Source organism: Vanacampus margaritifer, chromosome 2 (genome assembly GCF_051991255.1).
Source record: "Vanacampus margaritifer isolate UIUO_Vmar chromosome 2, RoL_Vmar_1.0, whole genome shotgun sequence".
In the NCBI taxonomy this organism is placed as follows: domain Eukaryota; kingdom Metazoa; phylum Chordata; class Actinopteri; order Syngnathiformes; family Syngnathidae; genus Vanacampus; species Vanacampus margaritifer.
This window is the reverse complement of record NC_135433.1, coordinates 45,511,499-45,535,312: the sequence shown is the minus strand read 5'-3', so window position 1 is coordinate 45,535,312 and position 23,814 is coordinate 45,511,499. Positions and strand designations below refer to the sequence as shown.

Genomic DNA, 23,814 nt, shown 5'->3' with positions numbered 1-23,814 from the left:
TAGTGACGTTTGTTTGTGAAAGACAAAAACAGTGAGCGCATACACACACACTAGGGTATGCTGTATTTTTTTGGTAGGGAGCTTTCCGAATTTAAAGACTGACAGACTCAGGTCGATTGCACCATAAGGTGAACCGAAGTGTGCGGGTGAAAGAACGCGAGTCGCTGTTGTGTTTTCGCTCAAGGGGGAGCAAAAGTAGTTTGATACCAGCGGATGGACGGACGGAGCGAGTCGGGAACAAAACAAACCGTGCACTCTGCGTGACCACGCTCGACTGGCTGAATCATTCCCCCACTAGCCGACCACTTCTCACTCACCCCGGGGGCATTTAATTACGTACAGTTGGCGTATCAGACGCATTAATAACAAACTGAATACTCTCTGGGAAAATTTCAGCGTCACGTCACATGCTATCGTAAGTTGTCACGCTAATTTAGCTTTTAGCTAGCCTGACTTGGGACCTCTCAAGTCGCTAGCCGCAAAATGTAGCCTCGTTTTGAAGGTCTTTGCTCGTTTTGTATGGTGACACAGTAGCTCACAGGGGAGCTTCTTCAGTGAGTTGAACGGCTGAGTGGAGAATGTGAAGCGCAACCATGGCCAACTTGGAAGCCTACCGGGAGTATCAGAGGATTGAGGACCTGGAGGAGGACTCTCCACCCGGGGAGGAGGACTTGCTGGTCCATGTGCCCGAAGGCCTGAAAGGTAAACATGTTCAGTAAAAATCTACCAAACCAAAGTGGCATGCTAGTTTTTCAAGTCTCACAGTGATGGTATTTGTTTATCCTCTCATAAAATGTCCCATTATTTGTGTTGCAGATTCATGGCACCACATCAAGAACTTGGATAACTTCTTCACTAGAATATCCTTGTGTGTTTTGCCGTGACGTATGTCATTGTACTGAGCCTTACTGAAGCAGATTTACCAGTAAGCTTTGGTGTCCTAGCTTGTTAAGACAGTGGAACCCCCAAATCCAACAGAATCATTCTGTGACGCTGGTTGGCTTAAGTTGTTCTAATTTAAAAACAACAGGACACCTAACCTGGAGATGGAGTGATGGACCTTATTGATCCACAAGGGAAATTCGCAAAACAGAAACAACACAATTGAAATGAGAGAAAAAACATCTGATATATAGAAGTGTGTATGTTTTTTAAAGTAAAAACAAAAGAGAGGTCAAAATTCCAGTGCTGTCTGAAAGTCCAGTTGAGGTGGTCATTGTGCAAAATGTTGACAGTACAGAGTTTTTAGGGCATGGGGGATGAATGATTTCATCAGTTTGTCAGTTGTGAAGGGCAGTGACAGCAGCTGCTCCTTTGCCTGGAGATGGTGCCTTGTAGTGGATGTTGTGGATTTTCTATGATGCACAGAAGCTTGTTACTGCAGCCAGACCAATTCTCGTGGTGCAGTAAGTTCTACATTCTCTTCCAAGGCTATCCTTCACACATTTCCTCACTGACCATTACAGCATCACCCGTGATGAGCTCTTAAGTTTCTGGGAGCCAATTTAGCCCAGATTTTTGGTGGAGCTCCAAATTTTTCCACTCTTGTATATGGGGCGTTCCACTGGACTTTCATAGTTTAGATTTGTTATAGGCTTTTTTTATTTTATTTTTTTACTTGAAGCTATACTTATGCAAATGTGCCTTGCTTTCCCTTAACCTGTGTGTCCACATCTATCATTTTCATCAAAAGAATGGCTTCGCCTGTATGATGCTGTCGGAGTTTTTTGAACTTGTGTAAGTATCACGAGCTACCTGAAGATGATTTGATTGCCAGTTTTGGTACATAAGGTAAATCCCCCAAGTACACCCTACAGTGGCTAGAACTTACTCTGTTCAAATCAAATGCCAGGGAAAAAAAGAAAAGTCATTTCAAAACTTTCTCCGCCATTCATTGTATGACCTGTACAACTCAACCATCACACAACCATGAACAAGGTGGTGCTAATATAACATTTATACATGGTTTTGTGGGTTCCAACAGGATGATTTGTGTACTTGAAGACTGATGCTGCAGGTTGTTTTTGTGTTCATATGACCCAGGCTTCAACGTGAACAAGTTCAGCAGCAGGCATTCAACAGTTTCAGTAACTGTTAAATGTTATGCTACATAAACTGAGCTAAAAATGGTTCACTTTTTGTTGACTTTTGCAATCAATTTGAATCAGCCACAGCATTTGTCCTCACTTCGCACATTGTTTATTTTCCATTTCGGTCTGAGATAACTTTTTCTGTGCTCTGCTTGAGGGGGCATGACTATTTTTAGGTCTTGTTCTGCTGTTTATCTGAATGTGGCCACAGCACGCGTTAATACAAGGCGTCATTAAATAGCAAGCATACAATGACGACCCAATGACTTATGTGTAATACAGGACTAACTGATGACTACCCCAGCAATACATGTTTAATTCAAATTCTCAAATCAATTTGTCATCTACACTGATGGCATTTTTCTCTGTCTTTTTTGTAAACCCATATTTCAGTTCTGTCTTGAATTGTACTGGAACAAAATAGGGTAGGTGGACAAATTTGATCCAACAATTTTCCGCCTTCAGAGTCAAGTTTTTAATGATGCCAGTAAGAGCACACACAGCAATATTCCACTCTGGATTTAGTGTAAAAAGCATCAGAGGATCGATGCCAAGTCTGGTGGAATTAAAGCTTAAATGTTCTTTTTTTTTTTTTTTGTGCTCGACAGTCAATTTTTGTTCGTCGTCACATTCACAACGTTCTTGGTCAACTGTGTGGAATATGACGTTCTGTTCGCCAACCGCGCTGTCAATCACACGGGGCCAGGCCGCAACCCATTGGACAGGAACAAGGTCACCATCCCCGATGCCCTTTTGCCCAGCCAGCAGTGCACTGAGAGGTAAGAACCCATTTATTACAGTTCATCCGCATTATTGTTTTTTTTTAAATAATATTCTTAAAACATGACTTCCATCCATAATTCTGAATAAAAATGTATTTTCTCACAATGTTCTCTATTTTCTATACTTGTAAAATCAAAAAAGTAAAAAATTATGACGTGTATATATATATATATATATATATATATATATATATAATTTCTGTGGTTCATTTGCAAATAAAACAAACAGCTAGAGGACACCGTTTGGGTTACTTTGTTATCATCAATATTTCTAGTTTTAAACAAATTGAGGCTGTATAAACTTATAGTGAATCCCAAAATTGATGTATTCTTGCTTTGTCAAACAACTGTATTTAGTATAGGTCATCATAAACACTAAGAGGATGTCTAAAAACATGTCCAGTTTGGCCTCACTCAAATGTACCACATTATTGTCCAACCAAAGAGGTATGAAAATGTTGAGGTATTTAAAGCACTTATCAAGTATAAACGTAAAATCTGCACCCCTTTGACTTATACATTTGTGGTCATTTAAATCATTTATTTCATTTTTAATATAATGTTAGAACTAGAAGGGGGTTGTTTTGTAAAAAGGTACAAGTTGTTCCCTTTCTATTAGTACCTCATGATTGGCTTTCCTGTTGCGACATTTCAGCGCCGATGACACTGAAGTTGTTGTGCTGCACGTTAAGTAATTGATCCGTGTCAGTGAGGTAAAAGTGGTCAGCCGAGAAGCCAATATTTGGCTGTAGCTGACTGCCACATGATACTTCTCTGGCAGGCTATGAGGAACAAGCTCCGCCCGATGTTAGCATATTTTTCCTCCACAGTAGTCTGGCTTGTGTTTGTTTTCCACAGCTTACTCAAAGATAATAATAAAAAAAAAAAAGTGAAGCAAGACTGCTTGGAACTTTTGGTGGGATCGTCTTGTTCCTTTTCTGATTTCCCAATGAAGTGCAGCAACTTCCTTAAATTGCACAGTTATAGATTTGGCAGGATATGTAAACAGTTGTTTTGCTCATCGTCGTCCCTAAGTACAGTTTTTTCTTTCTTCATAAAACAAGGATTTGTGAGGGCCACTGTCGAGGACTTTATCGAGATAAATTGAAGTATCATTTTTTACAAATGATAAAACTGCATTGGCGAAATTGCCTGTTTTGTTGTTTGGTAATGTAACTTTCTACATATTTAGGGATATTATCGTATTGATATGTGCCCGCTAGTTTGCGCTTAGGTTTGTGTGTGAATTCTAATACAATATTATTAAAACTAGGCTGGAAATTTCTTGAACATTACGCCTTTTTATTTGAGAAATTATTATTTTCTTGTAATATTAAAATTATATTCTCTGAGGAATATGACGTTTTAGAAAAACAGACTTTAGTGTCATATGACTTTATTGTTATAATGTTACATTATTGTACAATGTACAATACTTTGGTGTCATATGACTTTATTGTTATAATTGTACAATGTACTTGTACAGTAATATTCAGTGGAAAAATTACATTTTCCTCTGAATATTACTGCTTTATTCCTGTAACTGAAAAAATACTTTTTTTCTCATAAACATGATGACTTTAACTTAAGTATACTTTTATTTGTAGCAATGACTTTTTACACACAAAAAAGACTCGCCACCCCCATACTAAAACACCATTATTCTCGTAACATTCAGACTTTTTCTTGTAATATTATTGTTATATTTAAATTATGACGAGTTGAAAAAAAATAAGAAATTTTTCCCCGTCATGTTGCAACTTTATTCTCGTAACATGGCAACTTTTTACTTGGGGAATTTTTTTTTGATTTTCACCTTCAATTTTACTACCATTTCCGTAGCATTGTGACTTTTCACTCAAATAAATACGACTCTCCTCCCCTACTTCACAAATTTATTCTGCCTGCCACTTGGAAACATCTTTTCTATTATTGCTATTGTCTTATTTTTTTATCTCGTTGTCTACCTTTTTTGCTTCAGAATCCAAGCGAACAGCTGGGTCATATTCCTTCTCATCATGGCGGCCATCTTCTGGCTCTATCGACTCATCAAGGTCATTTGCAATGTCCTGAGCTACTGGGAAATCCGACAGTTCTACATTAAAGCGCTGAAGATCACAATGGTACACATCTCCAACAGTTTCCTGTAGATTCATGAGTTGAGATTTGAAAGAAGAAAATATTATAATCACAATTGAAAAAAGTTCACAGGTGTCTTAATTAGGGACGCCCCGATCCATTTTTTTCATTACTGATTCAATACCGATACCTTGGGTTCAATATCTGCCGATACCGATCCGATTCATACTAAATTGTCTTTGCACTAGTACCCCCCAATAATATTTAATATATTTCCCCAAAAACTCAAATGCTTTTAGATGTTCTTTAATGTCTTGGAAATATTTTTTAGACATTTGTTGGAGTATGATTTTCATTCAATATTTTCAATAGGTGTATTGAATGTATATTGAATGAATGTAATCATTACTTAAGTACACTTGTATTTTCTTACATTCAAGCAGTGTTAATGTTTCAAGTTCAACTGTGCATAACGTGGCCAGGGCTCAACTGATTCGAAGCGCTTCTGTTTACAAAATGAGTTTGATGTGGCTAAAGGCTATCCTGCGCCACTTGCTTCTGTCTACATGTCTTCATGTCTGCACATAAAGAAATATTGATAGGCTACATGCTTTGCTCTTCAGTTTAAGAAAATTGATTATCACCAAATGCCACCTTTATGTATAAAATGCAATTACATCAGACGTAATTAATTACATTATTCGTTGTCTCGCCCGCCTCGGCAAACTCTGTTGCCGCTTTCCACACGGCCCTCCTTCCACGGAGCCTGCTGAAGCTGCGAGGCAGGCCGCGATCGGGCTGCGGTGGACCTTCGTGAGCGAAAGAGTAGAGGTCCCCGCTTGGCCAGCGTTGAGACCAACCAGTCCCTGCTCTCCGACGGCGGCGGGGCAGCGAGCCAGTGCCCAGGTGGCGTCTTCCGCGAGGTGGCGGGCTGGCTTTCGATGTTCCCCCAGTGCAATTTCGAAAGACAAATTTACTGCGCCAACGTAGCTAAGGGGAAATATTACCTCACCATTCCCTGTTTCACCTCATTATTGGAGATGTGAACGTACGTGCGCCCTGGAGATAAGCCTTTGTAGATCGAGGTGTGGATCGGGACCATTTTGACAGATACCAGATCCATTTTTTTCCAATATCTAGGCCAATACCCGATCCACGTATCGGATTGGAGCATCTTTAGTCTTAATAATATGTCTGTCTCATTGTTCTGTTCAAATACACCAAGGATCTATACTATATTTTACACACTCTCCATTAAACTCATCTCATCTTTCATCATTTTTTTGACTAACCTTCATGTTGCATTACTCGTGTTATTTTCGTGTATATCCACTCATCCAAGCATGTATATTCACTAACGTGTGACTTTGTATCTCTACTGTCTCATTGTCCCAGGATGAACTATGCAACTTCACGTGGCAGGAAGTCCAGGACCGTCTCATCAGCCTGCAGCGCGAGCAGCAAATGTGCATCCACAAGAAAGAGCTGACAGAATTGGACATCTATCACCGCATCCTGCGCTTCAAGAACTACATGGTGGCCATGATCAACAAATCGCTGCTTCCCGTGCGACTGCAGCTCCCCCTACTGGGAGATGTGGTCTTCCTCACGCAGGGCTTGAAGTACAACTTTGAGCTCATCCTCTTCTGGGGCCCCGGTTCGCTGTTCCAGAACAAGTGGAACCTACACCCCAAGTACAAGCGCAGCAGCAATCGGCTGGAGCTGGCGCAGCAGCTCAGCAGGGTCATCCTGCTCATGGGCGTGGCCAATCTGCTGCTTTGTCCTTTTATTCTGGTGTGGCAAGTGCTCTACGCTTTCTTCAGCTACACCGAAATCATACGCAGGGAGCCCGGGAGTCTGGGAGCACGTCGTTGGTCCCTCTACGGCCGACTGTACTTGCGCCACTTCAACGAACTGAACCACGAGCTGCACGGACGCTTGGGCCGAGGCTACAAACCCACGTCCAAATACATGAACTCCTTCACGTCGCCGCTGCTCACCGTGCTGGCTAAAAACGTCGCCTTTTTCTCGGGCTCTGTGTTGGCTGTGCTCATCGCGCTGACAGTCTACGACGAAGACGTCTTGACGGTGCAACACATTCTGACTGCTATCACAGTGCTGGGGGTGGTTATCACCATCACCAGGTGGGTTGTGCAGTCCTTGTCTCCAATGACTGCATACACAGTAAACACTCATGTTTGTTTTGTCCTCCACAAGGTCCTTCATCCCAGACGAGCATATGGTTTGGTGCCCAGAACAGCTGCTGCAGTGCATGCTGGCCCACATACACTACATGCCGGACCACTGGAGGGGCAACGCTAACAAGAGCGAAACCCGCGACGAGGTGGCACAGCTGTTCCAATACAAAGCGGTGAGTGGATGAAACCTCAGTGGATGAGTATAGCCAATTCCTGTTAAATTCAGGATGAATTTCGGATTGGGGCTGTAAGGTAATATTTGGTCAATAGCCATACACGAGTTAATATATTTCATTTCTTACAGTGTAGTCTATCACTAAGATACTACACACTAGGAAAGAAAACAATGAAATAGAAATGTGTAATGAATGCTATCAGTTCAAGATGTTTGCCATGCATTTCAAGTACTGTTTTTAAACTGGAATTCAACTTAAAACATTTCTTGCAAATAATGTTATATGTGACCTTACTAGTCTAAACATGACATTCTGATTACATTTGTGGAATATGAGTTATGCAGCCAAATCCAGCCGTTTTTATCCATCTGCTATCGACTGAAGATGACATCAATGTTGCTCAAGGCTCAGGCAACGACCAATTACAGCTCACCTGTTTTCTGAAGCTGAGCTGTGATAGGTTGTTACCCGTTACAACCAATCACAGCGCAGGTTCAGAAAACATCTGTTATTGGTCATTACCTGAGACCTGAGCAATCTTGATGTCATCTTCATTCGACAGTAAGTGGCAAAATTGCCTCCCCGTGATATGGATTAAAACGGCTGGATTTTGCTGCTAAACTCGTATTCCACTTACGCAATATTAACAAGCATACCATATTTAAACTAGTGAGGTCACATATAACATTATTGTAAAAAAAAAAAAAATCAGGTTGACTTTCCCTTAAAGCACACTAAACTGTTCTCTGTCGGAATCAGGTGTTCATCTTGGAGGAGCTGCTCAGTCCCATCATTACACCCTTTATTCTCATCTTCCTGCTGAGGAACAAGTCTCTGGAGATCGTTGACTTCTTCCGGAACTTCACGGTGGAGGTGGTTGGCGTGGGAGACATCTGCTCCTTTGCACAAATGGACATCAGACGCCACGGAAATCCAACTGTAAGCTGGACTCAAGCACTACACATACATTTATCATAAACAAATTTGAGAAAAATTTTCTCCGCCCATTATCTGATCATTGTCTGCAAAAGTCAGATTATTGGATGTCTCCAAAACATCATCCTGGGTGATTATCCTGTGGTGTTGTTGTTTTTCCTTCCCGATCTGTTTAGAAAAAGGTCCTAAATTATAGTTGTCCTGAGACACTGATTGTGACTTGAAACGGAGCGATAGACAATTATGAAGTGAACTGAATCTTGCATTGTTGCAGGAAACAAATCAATGAGTTACTGGTTGTGTTTAGTGTTTTAAACGAAATGTCTCATATGTCACTGAACACAATAAGATTACACATCGTAGACCAGATACACAAACAGGCAGCCAAGCATTCAAGTTATAATTTCTATGAGTCCGATTTTTGCTGTTACAACATGTTGCCTCTCACACGTCAGTCTTGATATTACAACAGGCTTCTGTTTTAAGGGAGGAGACTTGTTGGTGCACATATAATTATGTGTGGTGTGCTGTGTAAGTTATTTTTGAGTACAACCCATATTTTAAGAGCAGTAAGCACACATGATTTCTTTTCCCTGTCAAGTGTGGTGTAGCTCATATTGAAAAAATAGGTTAGGATGTTAAAAATCGGTATCTGTACAGTGTACACACAGTTCATTATCCATCTACACAAACTCTCCACACACAATGTTACTAATGAGCAGTTCTAATGTGTCTGATGTTTTTGTAGTGGCTCTCCGAGGGCCATACGGAGGCGTCCGTGTACCAGCAGGCCGAGAACGGCAAGACGGAGTTGTCGCTCATGCACTTCACCATTAAGAATCCACATTGGCAGCCACCGCTGGACAGCTCGGTGTTCATCACCCATCTGAAGCAGAAAGTGCAACATGACGCACAAGGCGGTCCATCCACGCAGCTCCTGCTCTCTGAGGCTCCTCTCTGCACATCGCTGCAGTCTAACGAGTCTGCAACCGGGGTAAAAAAAACAAAAAAAATGCAGACAAACCTAACTCATTGCTTTGTTCAATTTAATCAATTCACCACATTGCTGTTATTCTTCCCAGCCTGATAATCTGCTGGCCAGCGTCCTGGCGCACCCCGTTCTCACCGCGTCAGGACTACAAGGCAGAGATCACCGCTTCATCCCTCCGAGCACGGCAGCATCTGCCGCCGCCAGCGTCCTGGCCTCTTTGTCCACCTCCCAACTGCCGCAAACTGGCCGCAGCTACCCGCAACGCCACCAAGCCTCCTCGATGTATCCAGAAAGCACCATGTACCACAGTGATCGCACCGGTATTGACAGGTAACTAGCGGACCTCAGACATTTCTTGACTTGTAAAAAAATATATATATACATTATCATTAGAGCAAGATTTTAAATGTAGCCTCGTGAAAGCGCTCTGTAAGAAAGTGCAAGGTAAGCAAGCCAGTGTGCCTACGCGGCTATAGCGTGTGCACAGCTATTTCTATTCTATTTCTATAGTATCTGATAAGCTATTCTTGTCAAGGCACAATGTGTTTTAAAATAATTACAGTAAAATACAATTTGGGGCGTAAAATGGTGATCGAGTCAGGTCATGTAGACAGTTTTAACATGAATGGCAGTGTTTTGTTTTTTTAAACTGCAAACTCCCCATCTAACTCATTCACTGCCATTGACGGCTATAGACGTAAAAAAATAATTGGAACTATTTCTATTAGTTTCACATTTTTTCCACTTTTGATAACAATAGTATGAAAACCTAGAATTTTTTATTGTACATTTAGAACAGATATAAAATTTGTGATTAATCGTAAGATAAGTCATGCGAGTAATTAAAAAATGTAATCGTCTGACGCCCCTAATTTTTTAATATGTATATGTAATATAATACACAAATTTATTCACTGCCATTGACTGCTATTGAGGTCAAAAATTAAGTTGAACTATTTCTATTAGTTTCACATTTTTTTCCACTTTTGTTAACAAGAGTATGAATACCTAGTAAAAAAAAAATGTATTGTACATTTAGAACAGATATAAAATTTGTGATTAATCTTGTGTTAACTAGTGAAGTCATGTGATTAATTACAATTAAAAAATGTAATCGCCTGATGCCCCTAATTAAAAAAAAAGAAAAGATTATTAAAAATTAGGGGTGCCAGACGACATTTTTAAAATTGTAATTAATCGCATGACTTCAATAGTTAACTCACGATTAATCACAAATGTTATATCTGTTCTAAATGTACAATAAAAAAAATTCTAGGTTTTCATACTCTTGTTATCAAAAGTGGAAAAAAATGAGAAACTAATAGAAATAGTTCAAATTAATTTTTGACGGCTGTGGCAGTCAATGTAGTATGTGTATGTATTTTTTTCGCAGTTTAAATGAGCTCCCATATGTCTTAATAAAAGGTCTCCAGCATTCAGGAATAAAGCATTACAGTGCACTAAATATATTTTCTTTCAACACTCAGTTTCAAATCCCAGTGCAGATTATATTTACCCCAGTGAGTTCAGACGGGATATGAATGGAGTATGTGCAAAGCCACCACTGGCTAATTTAGCCAGTATAGCCCACCCCTAACTGTCATAAAACCAACACCAATACAATTCCAGTGTATTTTTACTCATGGAGGCAGCATTCAATCATCAAGCTGCTTAATTGCACTTGTCAATAAGTGTAGCGGTATGGCGCCAAATGAGCAGGCATTTAGTATTTTTATAGTAGACAATTAAAAACTAAATGTTCTGAAATGTGTACATTTGATATCTTTTTTGTTTTTATTAGTATGTCATTCAGTGACAGCCATTTACGAAGTAATACGCTGCAGTCGGAGTTTGCCTCAGCAGAGATGAGCCTTCACGCTATCTACATGCATGAGGTAATTTTCTATTTGGCGCCACACGTTTCTGCTCACTTACACCATGCCACTCACTTACCTTTTATTGACACAAATCTGTCTCTTCAGCTCCACCAGCAGACGTCGCACCCACAGAGGATTACGGGGCATTGGCATAGCTCAATGCCAATGACTGAGCTACATGGCAACACTGGTAACTTTAACACTGGTCACATATTCTACTGCAAAAGAGCATAACAATGAAGGAACTTAAATGGGTAGCTAGCGGAGCCTTGAAATGTTCATTTGAACTTTTGAAATTTGTACCACTTCTGGGACATTTCTAAAGGTTTTCACTATATTAAGACAGAACGTGTAGCTGTGTTTTTCACTAGACATTAAAAATAAGAGCGGTTTGTTTTTTGTGCGCTAATTCAAAATCAAAATTGTCAGGTTTGCAGGCCCATGTTGGTTCCACGCCATCTTTGGTAACACCGGTGCACCTTGGTGGGTGGCAAGAAGAGGAGGAGGAGGAGGAAGAGGAAGAAGAGATAAATAGTGGATCCACTCTAAAACAGGACACCAGGACTTGTTGAAGTGCCTTATGACATAAGGTGTGTGCTCTATTTTTAACTGTGTAGCTTAGTGCTGAGTACATAAAAGAAGTGCTTCTAATTAGCTAAATGTTCTTAATAGGGTGCTCCAATGAGAAAGACCTCAATTACAAGGTTAATTACTAGAGAGATATTAAGCACTACCTTGAGGAAGGCTGTCCAACTTTCAAGTGTCAGTCTTAATTAAGTAGTGATTATGTTAGCCTCTCTGTGTTATCTGTTTTTTAAATGCTGCATTCAAGTTTAATAGAAAGGGACTTCCGACCTCAAAGTATTGCAGTAAGAAAAGAAAAAAAAGACTGATCTCAATAAGTAAATTAAAAAGCATGGCTGATGATAGTAAACACATTTTTTTGAACATTAGCAAAAACATGATGATGGTAAAGAACAACATGTTTGTCAATTGCAATTAATAGGTAAAAACAGAGCTAACTAAAAAAATACATGACTGATGAAAATAACAAGCAAACAAAAAACATTGCTTACCACAGTAAACAAAAACATGGCTTATGATCACAAGAAATGAACGGGGGAAAAAACAAACATGGCAAACAAAGTGTTTTGTTTTGAGGTGTTTTAAACTCTGTTGACACCAGAACAGCAGGAACTTCATTTATGGTCACTTTCACACTTAAGTCCATATTTTTAAAGCCAGTTAATACTGTTCGAGGAGATCTAGTAATGTAGCCTTATTGTTTTTTTTCTTTTTTTTCTTAGTAAGACATTCAAATAATTGAACTCCTTTTCCTGGTTTTCTCTTTGTAGTGTTTACATTTTTTTTTCACCAATGAGCATTGTGGCCTTAGAAGATCTTCAGCACGGACCTTTAAATTCATCCCTTTGACACGAGGACGTCTCATGAAGAAACCACTATCTTCTTCTGCACAGACATCAGGGAAGCATACATGTTTTGTTTTTTTGTCCAGATGAACCGTGTGCGTACGTTGAGTATATGTGTGCGGACAAACAACATGGAGTATTCACAAGACCACTGATGGAAAAAATGCCAAAGGCTCTATATGCACAATTCAAGTGTTTGTAGTGCACATCACAAGCATCTAATATAGTGTTTTACTGCATTATTGCTGCATGGCAGTATCTTAGTGATTAGATCCTTGCGATGTGTAAATACTTGAAGAGTCCTCATTGTTACTACTACATCTAAAACACATGCATATAAATAATATAGCACACATACTTCTACTTCTAAGTGTATGTGGCTGATGGACTTGATCAATGACTTTACATGAAGCATTTTGATGCTGCTGTCTTTGTTGGGTTCTCACACTCACAGATTTTGTTCAGTGTTATCAACTCTTTTGAAAGATGTTTCTTTAGTAACTTTAGGACGGACAAAATGGGCCTCAAAACCACTACATGATGTCCTGAATAACCCCCGTGGCAATATCCCAGAAAGACCACTGAAGTGAGGCCCAATTGTGGTCACATCCTGGTTTTATTCCTCAAAGGTTGTCTATTAAGCGCTGAACTCAAACTCTATCCATGCATCTAAAGGTAATTTTCTATACCCTCGTTAAGGTCGTAGTTGACATGGAGCCAATCTTTCCTGACCTTTGGGCCAGCGGTGGGGTACATCCTGGGCTGGTCATCAGCCAGTCACAGGGCACATGTCGACAAACAAACACTCACGCTTACGCCTATGGACAATTTTACGTCTTTAAGGAACCTAACATGCATGTTTTTGGAATGTGGGAGGAAGCTGGAGTACCAGAAGCAAATTCCCCCCTAAGCACAGGATTCGAACCCTCAACCATCATTCTGCCATCCCAAATTTATCAGGAGGAAAATATTTTTTAACACTTTAGGGTTGCTTTTACATGTCTTGTATGCATTTTTATCTATGGGGATGCGGAAGTAGTGGACATTTTCCAGTGGGAATTTTTTTTGTGTGTGTGTTTTTAATTAGTCAGAATGGCTCCCTTTTGACATTCATGAAGGCATTTTTTTTAATATATAAATATTTTTTATGTAATTTAGTATTATAATCAAGTTCTTTCAGTGAACCATAGACATCATGCATGCTTAATAGAATGGTCATATTCCCTGCGGACATCGTTTATTCCCCATAAATCCTTGTTGATTCCCATGGAAAATTCCCCAAATTTTAGTAACTATTTTTAGCAACAGTTTTGCCTAAATTGGCCTTTTCATGAAAAGAAGGCACTCAGCCTCATGTTAGCTTTAGATATATATATTAACTTTCCCCCTCTTTTATGTAACAGATAAGCGTTATTTATTTACAGAAAAATTATTTAATTTCTCTGTCCAATTGTATAATTGTGTGAGTAATAACAACAGACGGCGGTGCCCTCAAATTTTGAGTAGCCAAAAAGAATTTACTTGGGATAATATATATGTAAACACACATACACGCACACATATCAAACAGGCATATGTAGATTACACATATTGCATTATGGCTTTGATTTGTTTTGATCTTCCATAGAAGATTAGCATCTTATTGGTAATACTAAACCTGTAGACCTCTTTATTTATCTGTCTATGGAAGAACAAATGCTTCATGATACTAACATTATCTCAGTATTTGCACTGATGTATATTTACATATAAATACAATAAGCAGAGTTTTAAGTGTACATACGTGTATGTACAGCACATGTATCAGCTCAGAAAGGGACCTGAGCCACCACCTCTAAATATTTGTATATAACGACTCATTTTGTATCACGAGGTCGCTGTTTGCTTATGTTTTGTTGTGTGCGTGCGTGCGTGTGAGTGTATTGCGTCTCACAAATTCACGTTGTGAAAGACACTGGAGTTCAACGTTGCATGTTTTTATTGCAGTCACACCTCACTGCTGGTGTTTTTATTTCAAGCAGTGCCTTTGCATTAAGGACTCATACTTGCTTTCGTCTCATAGGATTTACATCGGTTAATGCTAAATATTCAACAGTAGTGTGCTCTTAGTAAGTCACTGTGGGTAATAACATCAAGGTTAACTACTGTATTTGCTCAGAAAGTGGCCCCAAATGAGACAGTAGTTGCTTTCCTCAAATTAATGCCATCCCCCAATAACTTGGCCAATGTGGGATCCACTTGAGAGATAGGGGGGAAAAAACGCCTCCTTTAAATTGACACTGTGTCCCAATTTGTCAACAAGTGCATAATCCACTTAAGAAGAAGAAAAAAAACTCCTTCAAATAGAAACCACACCCCAAATAGTCACAGGTGCATCATTCACTTATAAAAATAAACACCTCCCTCAAATAGACCTCTGCACCGCAATTAGTAGGCAGTTTATCATCTTCTTATGATGGGGGGCTCCTTAAAATAAGCAAATTACCCCAATATGTTGGTCAGTGCAACATCCACTTACAACAAAAAATGCCAATTTGCCCGCCAATGCCTCATCAAGTTAGAGAAATAAGCAACTCCTTGAAATCAGACTAATACATGACTTCCTCTAATAGACACTGTGCCCCAGTTATGTGTGGCATGTGCATCAATCCGCTTGAGACAAATAAAGTCCTCCCCAAATTAGAAACTAATTATTAATCAAAAGAAATAGACACCAAGCCCAACTGGATGTGGCATCCACTTAAGACGATAAAGGCTAAACACTGTGCACCAAATAGTTGGCATCTTCCACCTGTGTAAATAAATGTCCCCACCCCCAGCCACTTTTTGTGTAAATACTGGTGATTATAATAAATGTGGCTAAAAAGAAGATCAGCAAAGAGACTGACAACATACATATTTAATTTATTTATGCTGTCTGAATTTGCACTGTCCTGTCATCTACTGGCATCATCATTATTAACACCATGGACGACCTCACAACATGCCAGTCAAGTATAACAATGACTGGGACACAAGGTGCTATATGTTTTCATGCTGAAATACTACATGGGTTATACAGCATGTTCTGTACTTTAAACAGTAGCTGACTAATGCAATGCGCCAAAAGAACTTTTTCGACACAGTGTCACAATACACGTTGTTTTCTGTGTCTGGCAGATAAATATTATTTAATCTTTTTTTTTTTTTTTTTTGGGGTGAGTGTGTTCATGATTGTGATGTCTGTTTGAAATAAAACATTTCCAAGGTTGTGATTGAGAACTGTGGTGTGATATCATCTCATATTAGTGTACTAAAACTCTTTAAGTACTCACTGTTAGACAGAATCTTAAAATATATTAAGTAATATTTTACATAACCACCAAATAAAAACTGGATGCTAACTTAATAACCTTAATTATTCTTAAAACTAAAGCAAATTTAGTATATGCAATATTGTCTATTCATACAGGCCTTGGATTATCCAATACCTACACAGTAACACATTAAACATATATATATATATATATATATATATATATATAAATGTATATACACACACAATTTTTTTTAACAAAACAAATGTCTATTTTTAATGTAATATAACAACTTATTTTAAAAAGTCCTGTGTGCTTATCTGTAATTGTTTACTTAATAATTATCCAATTGAAGTTAATTCATTATATTATTGACAGCCAAATTAAAATGACACATTTATCGTTGATGTCCTCTTGAGAAACATGAATTAATTTATTTTTTCCCAATAAGAAACAGATGCATGTGTTTTTCATCAGAAATCATACTTATGTCAATATATTACTTATTTAACACACTGATAAATAATCAGCATAATGAATAAAGATGGGATGTTTTTTTCTCTCTAAAGAATGTTACTTTTATCTGTTCATTTTCTTTTTGACAGCCACCAGCTGTACTAAAAATGACGTTCATGTTCAGATGAACGCTCATGACAAAATGTCAATCATTCAAGGTGCATCATTGGTAAGTTTAAGCCATCTACTGGTCATTTTGTGTAATGCAGTGTCATATTTGGACACAATGTTAAGTGTATGCTATATTTACTCCAATATTACTGTAAAGGGAAGGGAACAAATGCAATTTAAAACTAAGTACTTCAACTGCGGAGAATAAATGTAGGATTGTTAACATTTTTACACCTTTATGAAAGTGCAGACATGAACCTCTGTAGCTGGACAGAATGTATTATAAGCAATAAGCATACTTTGTGTCTGCTAGAATTTCAAATGGTGTGCCTAGTCAAGTGAGTGTCCAAACAACCTGCTGCTGTCAATCACTGGTGTATGGGGAAAGAAATTTCTGTTTGCTACACACTGCAAAAAAACAAAAAAACTTGATCATGCATTCAGGTGTAGTCATGTTCTGAATGTAGTTCATGCTTCGCGATGTATTTTCTGTGTTAGGTATGATGATCTTTCAGGCCTTCAATGCGACAATGCAGTCATTATGTGGCCGAGCAGCTGTAGTGAGCTTAGTCAAAGCAATGGTCCATGCGATACACTGAGTCACTTCTGTCCACAGGTGGATGAACAGTCTCAAGGGCTTCAAACGTGTGCTCAAGGGAAAATATCCTGCTCACACAAGGAAGGTATTAAAAGTCTCTGTGGAGCCAGTTACAGAGGGTCCTCGGTTTATGGCGGTCCTGACACAAGTCATTTTGAGTTTATGAATGGCATGCTCAACCCCATGCTTACTTTTTTCATCCATACATTCATTATCTGAACCGCTTATCCATATGATTGTCTAATATATAAAAAAAAAAAGGTCTGCTTTTTTGCCCCACTTTTTTGTCACTCGTTCTACGATGGCTGTAAGTTGTATGCAGACCACTCCCAATATTACTCAGTGGTCATAAATAATATGCTAATGCCTATTTAAGGACTAGGTGATGACTAACATCCCAGTGTAATGTGGTTTAAGCAAGGCCTAAAATACTGTATACCAGTAGCCTTTACAATCTTACCTGGAACAGATTACTATTACTTTCATTTCTATTATTTCTACAATTTCATCCCAACAAATAGACTATAGCATAAAGGTTGTATTTGCATTGCACTACCTAAGCATTAAATCAGATTACTGCTCTGTCACTGCTTAGGTGATTGTACATAAGGGAGCATATTTATGCGCTACCTTGGAATTGCTGTAACGTTGCAATGACAACAACGTAACCCAAATTTGACAACAGAAGGCACCATAATCAATCAATAACCTATGGTAATGCAGTTGTAAAGTCATAATTACCATAAATATTTGTATGAGAAACACTTCCAGGCCATAAATAGAACATAAAAGTGAGTACGGTGGTAACTGAGCCTTCTTGTGCCGTGGGATCACATATTCTTGTGCATCCGTGCAAACTATTTTGTTGTGTCCAATTGCCCATTCCTGATCTCAAAACCTTGTAAATTGTGAATGTCCTAAACTGAGGACCTACTGTACTCATCTTTGGTCATTAAAAATATTATAATATTTATTTAAGGATTAGATCGTGTCATCCCAGTCACAGTAAAACAAGTTCCAGACAAAGCCTAAAAATATAGGTCTAGGGTCTATTCAGCACAGTATTAATAAAGATTTTAGGCAGTGGTCTGGACTTGTATTACCGACAACAGTACACCATGAGAAAAGTATTATTTGCCCTGCGACCTGAGCGGAAGAAGATGGATGAATGGATGGATAATTATATATGATAAAATGGGAAGCATGAGCTATCATTTTTCTCTTTCCATGTTTGTATCCACAGCAAAGATGTCATGGCATGCGAGCAACAAATCAGGTTGCTGGCTTTAGGGGGGCATTACAGTACATTTAAAGTTGGTCCTTAGTTTGTGACAGACTTCCATGGAGACATAAGTAAAAAATTGTAACATGCACTCTCACTCTAATCGATGCTAATAGTAATAGTAACGTCAAAATTACAAAAAAATATTTATTAACTCTCGCCAAAAGTACCTCTCATGTTTAGAAATGTAAGACTATTAACTGGAAACAAAAAATTTCGAATGAAATATTTGAGACTTATTTTTAATGAGTGCACAATGTTAAGTAATGGTGTACAATCTGCCCTGCAGCAGTGTGCAAGCACGGTATGAGTGACTATGTTGTGCTATCTGCACACTAAATGACAAGAGTCTATTTTGGAAAGGAGGCTGCGCCAAAATAGGCACGCCAGCTATCTCATGTTGGACCTACACAGGACAAGAGACAAGAAAGAAAAAATAAGTCTAGTCAAGCGCGCACCACAGCGCACTGGGGGATGCTACAGCACCCTGAATTTCCAACCATTTTAAGGATATTTCAGCTCAGAGAAGACATTTTTGAGGGTGGAACTGTAACATTTTGGAGCTTTCCATGACTGACTGACCAAGCAAAGAAGACTCAAGGTGATTAAGATATTAGCTTAAAAAACACACACAAATACTTTAAAATTTTGTATGCCGGGAGAGGATTTACCTGACTACACTATTGTTATATACGTGCTTTTAAAGATAGACTTTAAAAGTGTTACATAAACATTTTGTTGTGCTTGCCAAGCAATATGGCTAGCATCAAGTTTCAGCTAGGCTAGCTAGAATTCCCGCCATTTTACCCCGGTTAATTCTTTTTGTTGTTGTTAAAGAATACATTTTAACAGCTATAGCTGAATTTTAAAGGTGTGTTCCCAAAGGCTGTATCGGAGGAAGTGATGTGTATTGGCGTAAATGTCGGAGCCTTATCAAACAGCTGAGGCACTGCCGGCTTCTACAAATGGAAATGCAGGGAGACTGCCAGGGACAGCTGCGGTTATTTTCGGCCGGCCGCGGTTGGAGGGACAGAGGCGACAAAGCCGCTAAATGTCACCCTGCGCGAAGGGGGAAACACTCTGTTTTGACCTTGTCTCCGTGGAACTCATTAGTTTGTGCGTATTAAATCGACTTACTGTTTGGTCTTCAGTAGTGTGTGAAATTGAGTGGAAGTTTTGTACGTGTATTGATGAGTGTAATGGCTGACGCGCCGCTGTAAATGCTCGTAAGTCTGCACTCTGGATTTATGTCTACTTTCATCACACCCATCGACATGTCAAACACTCACCGGTCACAACATTAGGTACACCACATTACTAATGTGCAGGAGGTCCTACAGACTCAAAGCTCTGTTCTGATGGAGACGTAACCCAAATGTGTATGTCTGTTGTCAACCTACGCTAAGGCAGTAGTAAAGTCATATTTAGAGGAAATAGTTAGTTATATGAAAAGCACTTATTTGGCTACAAATGAAACAGTTAAAACATAACCGAGTATGAGGGTCCTTCAGAGACGTAATTCAGGATTACCTCACAAATACTACAGAAATGCTCAAACACACACTACTGGCTCTTACTACTGAAACACTCACACATTCTACTGAAACAGTATCGCATAAACTACTGAAATGCTCTACTGAAATACACCCATAGGCGCACTGTAGAAAAATGATTCATTCCATTCATAGTGGTAACTGAGTGTGCCTTGTGCTGCGTGATGACATTCTTGAGGTGTGCTCCGTGCACCATTCATAACCTCAAGATGCCGTAAGCCGAGGGCCACCTGTAGGATGATGTATGTGTGTATGTATGTAGAGTTATGCCTTTAAAAAGCTGGTAATGTTCAGTTTATCATATTGATTAAGGACAATTCTGATCTTATGTCACAAGTCAAAATGGCGGTCAACTCTATGATGTGATTTGTAAAGATTATTTTGATTTCAAAATTTGATGACGTCGTTTGACTGATAGCGATCTGCCTGGTGTATATGGTAGTCACAGACAAAAGGAATCCAATATGCTGTTTGTTTTCTCCGATTGCATCGCGGAAATATCAAAAATGCCCAGATGTTCGAAATTGTCCATACTTATAGCATTGTGGTTATACAGTACCTGATAGTGGTGTAGAACTGAATTGCACCACACGCACATGACAGTGGTGTGTCTAATATTCTTCCAGCAATATGTGTCTGCTGCATGTTTCACAAGCATACAGTAGATTATGTGGCTTTGTAGTGCAGCCTCTTTGGGGTTGGGTGAAAATACAACCCACTGTACTGTATATTAGTCCTTTTGGTCAGTCCATGCTTTTTGTTTTTTTCTAAAATAATGGATAAAGTCATGTTTCCCTTTTTTCTTCTTCCAGAAAACACACAAAAAAAATCTAACCAAATATCGAATATATCCTGTTCACTATTATTAATAATTTGAATAATTTAGCATAACCTGTTCAACTAAGGAGGCCAGCAATTTTAGCAGAGGTGGCAATTGCAATGAAACGATATGATAGATCCTATGATTTGTTTGTTTGGATATTTATTGATTTTGATTGTGTATCATTTGTAGTTGTTATTATTAGCTCCTCTCAAGTCATCATAGTAACAAAAGCCACCATAGTAGTGGCTTTACCCTCTTTAAACTCAACCTAGTCGGTCTAGCAAAGCATAGTGGATTGAAGTAGTTTACAATTGCGGCTCAAATTTAGTTAGTGGTGGTGCCATTCTGATCATTACCGCATAGGGTTTGTTCTTAAATGTTTAGTTTTTCTCAAAGCACTCCTCATCATCTTGCCTTGAAAATCTCTTTCATAAAAATCAAACAACATAAGGCACAATATTTAAGATTAATTTTGTCATGTTGCTGGGTTAGGAAATGACAATATTAACCTGTTTGAAAATCCACAAAAACATCCAACTGACACATTTGCAGCAGGAAAGAAAATCATTATCTTGTTTAATCTTTTTTCAACGGTTTGAGGACCAACTTCAGCATGGCGAAGTACAGCTACTGTCTTCAGAGGTGTGCTCAAAAAATCAATATGGGAATGAGAATATATCGTTGTGGGCCTCTTTACGATACACGCATCGATACGGAGGCGTCAACATTTATTTTGTACGTTCATTCATAAAGTTTCGCGGCCATCCCGCATAATAAAAAATATTCTTTGGGAATACATATGACTAAAAATGTATGTAACGTAATAAAATATCGCCTTGACGGCCCTGCATGTATCGGGATGCAGGTGCATTGCGAAACCTCTGTATCATGATAACCCATTGTATTGTGAGGTTATTGGCAATACCCAATCCTACCGCTATTGCAGTTACACCTAACAAGTGCCACGCTTGTCACATAATTACAGATGATGTCAGAGGTTTTGGGTGGTCTGAAGTTACATGGAGGTGGGTGCCTCCAATTTTAATATGCTGAGAAAAAATAAATACTGACATCATGCAAACATTTCTGGCCTGTCTGAACTTTATTATGACAGATATGTGTGTCTGTTGCTAGAGTTGTTTCTAAAAATTGCTCTCATCCTTGATTGTAGGTACAAACCATGGATCCAAATTTGTTCGGAGGGGCCCCCAGGTTCCTTACCCGGCCCAAAGCATTCGCCGTGTGCGTCGGCAAGGACGCCACACTGAGCTGCACCATTGTTGGCAGCCCCACACCGCTCATCACCTGGGAGAAGGAAAAGCTGAAGCTGACATCCGGGGGCCGCTTCAAGTCCGTGGAAGATGGGGACTTGTACCGACTGACCATCTATGACTTGGCACTGGAAGACAGCGGTCAGTACCTGTGCAGGGCCAAAAACAGCGTCGGGGAGGCCTACGCTGCCGTGACCCTCAAAGTAGCCCTTCCCACAGAGATGACTCCAAGGGCCCCCGTTTTTATGGTGAAGCCCACCTCAGCACGCGTGAGTCTGGGGGGCGATGCCGTGTTCCACTGCAGAGTCATGGCTCACCCCGAGGCCAACTTCGACTGGGAGAAGGACGGCCGTTACCTGGGCGAGTCCAACCGCATTAAGATCTTTTCGGACAGCGACAGCAGCAGTTTAAAGATCCAGAGCGTGCGCAACCTGGACAGCGGCACGTACATCTGCAGGGCCCAAAACACTTTGGGACGGGCGCACGCTGGCGCCGCGCTGGTGGTCGACGCCCAGGATGCCCACCTGCTCGGCGCGGAAAACCACACCTCCCTCCTCTCTCACCTCCAGAAGCGTAAAGAAGAAATGAAGAAGGACATATCCGTTTTTCGTACTGAAGAAAGCGCCGCCTCACATAAAATCACCGACAGTCTGAGTTCTCTGAGTCTGGAGCACGAGGTGAGGTCGTCGGTGCTGGCCAAACTGCCCAAGGGCGTCTTCACTCGCACCTGCACCGTGACGGAGGGCAAGCATGCCAAACTCAGCTGCTTTGTGACGGGTCACCCCAAGCCGCACATCATTTGGAGGAAGGACGGAGCTAATATCAGCGAGGGCCGGCGCCACGTCATATATGAAGATCAGGCAGAAAACTTCATCCTCAAGATCCTGTACTGCAAGCAGAGCGACAACGGTTTCTACACTTGCAATGCCACCAATATGGCCGGTCAGACCTACAGTGCTGTGCTGGTAACAGTCAAGGGTAAGTGGCTTTTAATTAGGGATGTTTTATACTAGGGGTGTTAAAATCGATTTGGCGATAAATATCGCAATATTACAGCACGTAATTTTCAAATCGATTCATTATGCGGCCAAATCAATGTTTATCAATTTTTGATGGAAATATTCAACAAAAAGTCTACTTAGAGTTGGGGTTGACATTTTAAGCATGGATTAGAATGTTATATTAAACTAGAAAAATTCCCGCGGAAATTTTGAATGGGACTGCTGACTCTTGTAAATGAGCTGAACAGTTTAAAATTTAAACGACTGGAATCAGTCAAGAAATGTGGAAGTTAACCATAATCAACATCAACTAAAAGTATCTCACTGTCCCTGAAAATGTATTTAAAAAAATGTAAATGAGCTGAACAATTTAAAATTTAAACGACTGGAATCGGTCAAGAAATGTGGAAGTTAACCATAATCAACATCAACTAAAGTATCTCACTGTCCCTTTAAGAACGCACACACATTTGACTTGGAGACGTCACGCACCCACATTCCATTGATATTGTATGAGAGACGCAAACATTAAGCCTTAAAAGGAACCCGAATATCATAACAAGTTTGCTCTATATTATTTATTTGGTTGTTGCTAACATACTGTAACTATGAGATTCATTTTTCAAAAATCATTTCCAGTTTAATACATTTTTGCAGAAACTTTATTTGGACGTACGCCACCATTGTTATTTACGTCGCAACGCATTCAGTGCGTAGTGACATGGAATGGCGGCTGGCTCTCTGCCGAGCAATGTGAAACGCCCATAAAGAAAGCAAGGTAAGCCTTAGTAGTGGGGGAGTGAG

The 23,814-nt window shown here is 39.6% G+C and overlaps 2 protein-coding genes across 2 annotated transcripts in view; both read left to right on the top strand.

The window, feature by feature from the left end:
• The first annotated feature begins 31 nt into the window (after positions 1–31).
• On the top strand, positions 32–15,823 carry atg9b (autophagy related 9B). Its single transcript, XM_077558056.1, has 15 exons — positions 32–415; positions 532–702; positions 817–862; positions 1,675–1,737; positions 2,699–2,869; positions 4,854–4,995; positions 6,347–7,095; positions 7,169–7,322; positions 8,085–8,264; positions 9,010–9,255; positions 9,344–9,582; positions 11,054–11,147; positions 11,235–11,319; positions 11,559–11,719; positions 12,485–15,823. The coding sequence occupies exons 2-14, from the start codon at positions 594–596 to the stop codon at positions 11,699–11,701; spliced, it is 2,421 nt and encodes an 806-aa protein (XP_077414182.1). The 5' UTR covers positions 32–415; positions 532–593; the 3' UTR covers positions 11,702–11,719; positions 12,485–15,823.
• A 3,056-nt stretch (positions 15,824–18,879) lies between these two features.
• obscnb (obscurin, cytoskeletal calmodulin and titin-interacting RhoGEF b) overlaps positions 18,880–23,814 on the top strand; it is an 83,837-nt gene continuing 78,902 nt past the window's right edge. The window contains exons 1-2 of the mRNA XM_077556701.1: positions 18,880–18,963; positions 21,910–22,987. Coding sequence (XP_077412827.1) covers positions 21,919–22,987 — 1,069 coding nt within the window. The 5' untranslated portion in view covers positions 18,880–18,963; positions 21,910–21,918. The remainder of the gene's footprint in view (positions 18,964–21,909; positions 22,988–23,814) is intronic.

Bases quoted from the DNA above. Each gene is read 5' to 3' on its own strand.
- atg9b (XM_077558056.1), top strand. From the start codon at position 594: ATGGCCAACTTGGAAGCCTACCGGGAGTATCAGAGGATTGAGGACCTG. The intron at 703-816 runs GTAAACATGTTC...TTTGTGTTGCAG, and splicing joins TGTGCCCGAAGGCCTGAAAG to ATTCATGGCACCACATCAAG. The intron at 9,583-11,053 runs GTAACTAGCGGA...TGTTTTTATTAG, and splicing joins GATCGCACCGGTATTGACAG to TATGTCATTCAGTGACAGCC.